Source organism: Orycteropus afer, unplaced genomic scaffold (assembly GCF_000298275.1).
Source record: "Orycteropus afer afer isolate SDZICR_OR568_19922 unplaced genomic scaffold, OryAfe1.0 scaffold00016, whole genome shotgun sequence".
Classification (NCBI taxonomy): Eukaryota; Metazoa; Chordata; class Mammalia; order Tubulidentata; family Orycteropodidae; genus Orycteropus; species Orycteropus afer.
Genome location: NW_006921603.1, coordinates 17,828,344 through 17,831,220, shown reverse-complemented (window position 1 = coordinate 17,831,220; position 2,877 = coordinate 17,828,344). Strand labels below are relative to the sequence as shown.

The 2,877-nt window shown below is 33.0% G+C and overlaps 1 protein-coding gene across 1 annotated transcript in view; it reads right to left on the bottom strand.

Annotated features, from left to right (window-relative positions):
• LEPR (leptin receptor) overlaps window positions 1-2,877 on the bottom strand; it is a 117,955-nt gene that overhangs the window by 105,340 nt on the left and 9,738 nt on the right. The window contains exon 2 of the mRNA XM_007959390.1: window positions 1,759-2,080. Coding sequence (XP_007957581.1) covers window positions 1,759-2,080 — 322 coding nt within the window. The remainder of the gene's footprint in view (window positions 1-1,758; window positions 2,081-2,877) is intronic.

Below are 2,877 nucleotides of genomic sequence, written 5' to 3'. Positions count from 1 at the left end.
CTCACCCATCCCAGTAAAAAAAAAAAAAAAAAAACCTGAACCACTTAAGCAGGACAAAATATCTCACATCTCACCCATCCCAGTTTATTCTTACTTTTCAAGGGAAAAAAAAAAAAAGAAATTATACGTCAAAATACAAGCACATTTCGAGGGACATTTACGTGTCTGCTTTAGTGACGAAGGCACAGTGATTCACATTTGAACTATGATGCGTGTCTTACATTTTTGTTATTGTAATATGATGGGTTCAAAATATAATAGCTGAGAGTTAAATTTCATATTTCATTACACACTGAAAAAAAATGAACTAATATTTCATTACATAGTTGGAAACTGAACTAATAATGATGAAGATACACTATTGGTGATTTGTCATTTAAAAAGCAAGAACAGCAAAAACAGACTCTGCAACATTGTTGAGCCCTGTAAAGCAAACAGCATACTTGGCAAAATAATGAATTCAAATCCTTAAAAACCTCCACTTTACCAAGTAATTTTATAGTTAACCCATTGCCATCAAGTCAGATGCGACTCACAGCGACCCCTCCTTGGGTTTCCAAGGTGTTATCACTACGGAAGTAGAATGCCCAACCTTCCTTCTGAGGAGTGCCTGGTGGGTTTAAACCGCCAGCCTTCTGGTTAGCAGTCAAATGCCTTAGGCACTATGCCACCAGAGCTCTGTGAAGCCTTAAATTCACTTAGAAGTAGCTAGTAGTCTTTATTTATATGTAAAATTAAAATCTACGGCATCATAATCATCTCTCACTTGATAACTGAGTAATTAACATATTTTGATTATTTCAAGGCTCATCTCAAGGGTTTTGACTTACCAAGTCATTCTTGTGATATTTACTAATTACTGAATTGGCTGAATTCCCTTACAAGTTAAAATAGTGCTTTGTTGACAAGTCAAATTAAATAGCTATGGACTCAATAAGGGACACTGGGAATTACAACTATTAACTTGTTTTCCTAAAAGTCTGAATTTTGCATGTTTATGAGTTATCCTTATTCCTGAACAGCTTGCAACATACTGACATGTTTCTTTCATCTAACCAGTGCTCCACTGGGGGTGATTTTGTCTTCCAGGGGACATCTAACAGTATCTGGAGATATGTTGTGATTGTCACAACTGGGCAGATTGCTCCTAGTATTCAGTGGGTACAGAGACATCCTAAAACATCCTAAAATGTTCACATTAGTCCCCCACAACCAAGAATTATCTGGTCTAAAACGTCAACAGTGCTAAGGTTGAGGAAACCTGATTAATCCCACAGAAGGTCACTTTATATTGCTGAGTAAATTGACTTTTCACTACATAGCTTTTTCAGTAAGATTTGGAAATAATTTTGTTGTTTAGATTTCCAGATGCAGAATTATTAGCTACACTAACTATATTCAGTATGCACTATATCTTAAAAAAAAAAAATTAACTAACCTAATAGTATTATTATTTATTTGATATTTTATCTACTTAGCAAAAATAAGGTGTGCTTTTTCAATTTCAAAGCGAGGTTAGAAGACTACTAGGAATGTACTTAGATGAAAAGAGTTCCCTTGGTAGATATTTATTTTATATCTTAGGATATAAAAACTATTAGTTTAATCACATGATTGATCTTATTTGTATTATTAATACAAAATGATATACGTTAAGAAGCATATCTATAAAACATCTATTTCATAAGGTTTTGGAGAATTATAATACTTTGTACTATACAGTTAAAAATAACATCTAGTGCTTGAAATATTAAATACTTACCTATTTGTTGAAAAACTAAAGAATTTACTCTTGACATAAATGTCTTCCCATCTGCATGTATAGAGCAGTTTTTATCTTGCTCACTCCAAAAACAACAGCGGAAAGTTGTTTTGGATGACAAGTTAGAAAAGTAGGTAGCACTTAAATTATATTTAGCTTCAACAACTGCCTCATAATTTCCATTCAAACTTGAAGTGTTCTTTGACATTCCAGGCAAGAGGAAGCCATAGGTTGTGTTTGGTGGCATGCAAGACAACTTAAATCTCCAGGGAGTAATTGGATATGCCAAGTTAAACGCAGTTATCACATAAATAAATTCTGTTAAAATTTAAAAAAGACACATGGAAATCCAGTTAATCATTTTGACTAAGCTGTAAATGGGAAATATCTGACCAAGTTAAATGCAGTTAAATTCTCTTAACACATTAAAAGAACACATAGGAAAACATTTAATCATTTTTACCAAGGTATAAATGAGAATATCTGAGATTTAACAATGGTGTGCTAGTAAAAACTACTTAACTTTCTAACTGCTCAATCAGTGCCTAATGCATAACTCTGTGCTTCCACTTTACAAGGTGTTATACTAGAAAGGGTAATATTTATTGATAGAAATAACTTCACTGTCCAGCATCCCTTCTTGGAAATTCATACTTTATTTTTCCCCATTAAACATTTGACATTTACATTTTAATGAAAGTAAATTATAGTTAAATATTAAATTATAGTTAAAACATAATTATTTTAACTAATTTCCAGGATAAATGGAAAATATCACAATGAACAATTACATAAACAAATTTAAAATGCTATTCTAACATTTCTTAAAGAGAATAACACTAAAATGGTAAGACTACTTTCACTGAATGATTTTAGCCAGGACAGCTGGATGATCTTTGGAACCTGCCCATGATCCTGCAGACAACTGACATCACATAAGATATGTCCTTAATGCTCTCTTCAAGAATTGACATGTAACAACACATTTTTACTGAAAACTTCTGTTGCTTATTAAAGATCACTATCACTTTTTAAGGGAGCTCTGGTAGTGTAGTGCCTAAGGCACTTGACTGCTAACCAGAAAGCTGGTGGTTCAAACCCACCAGCCACTCCTC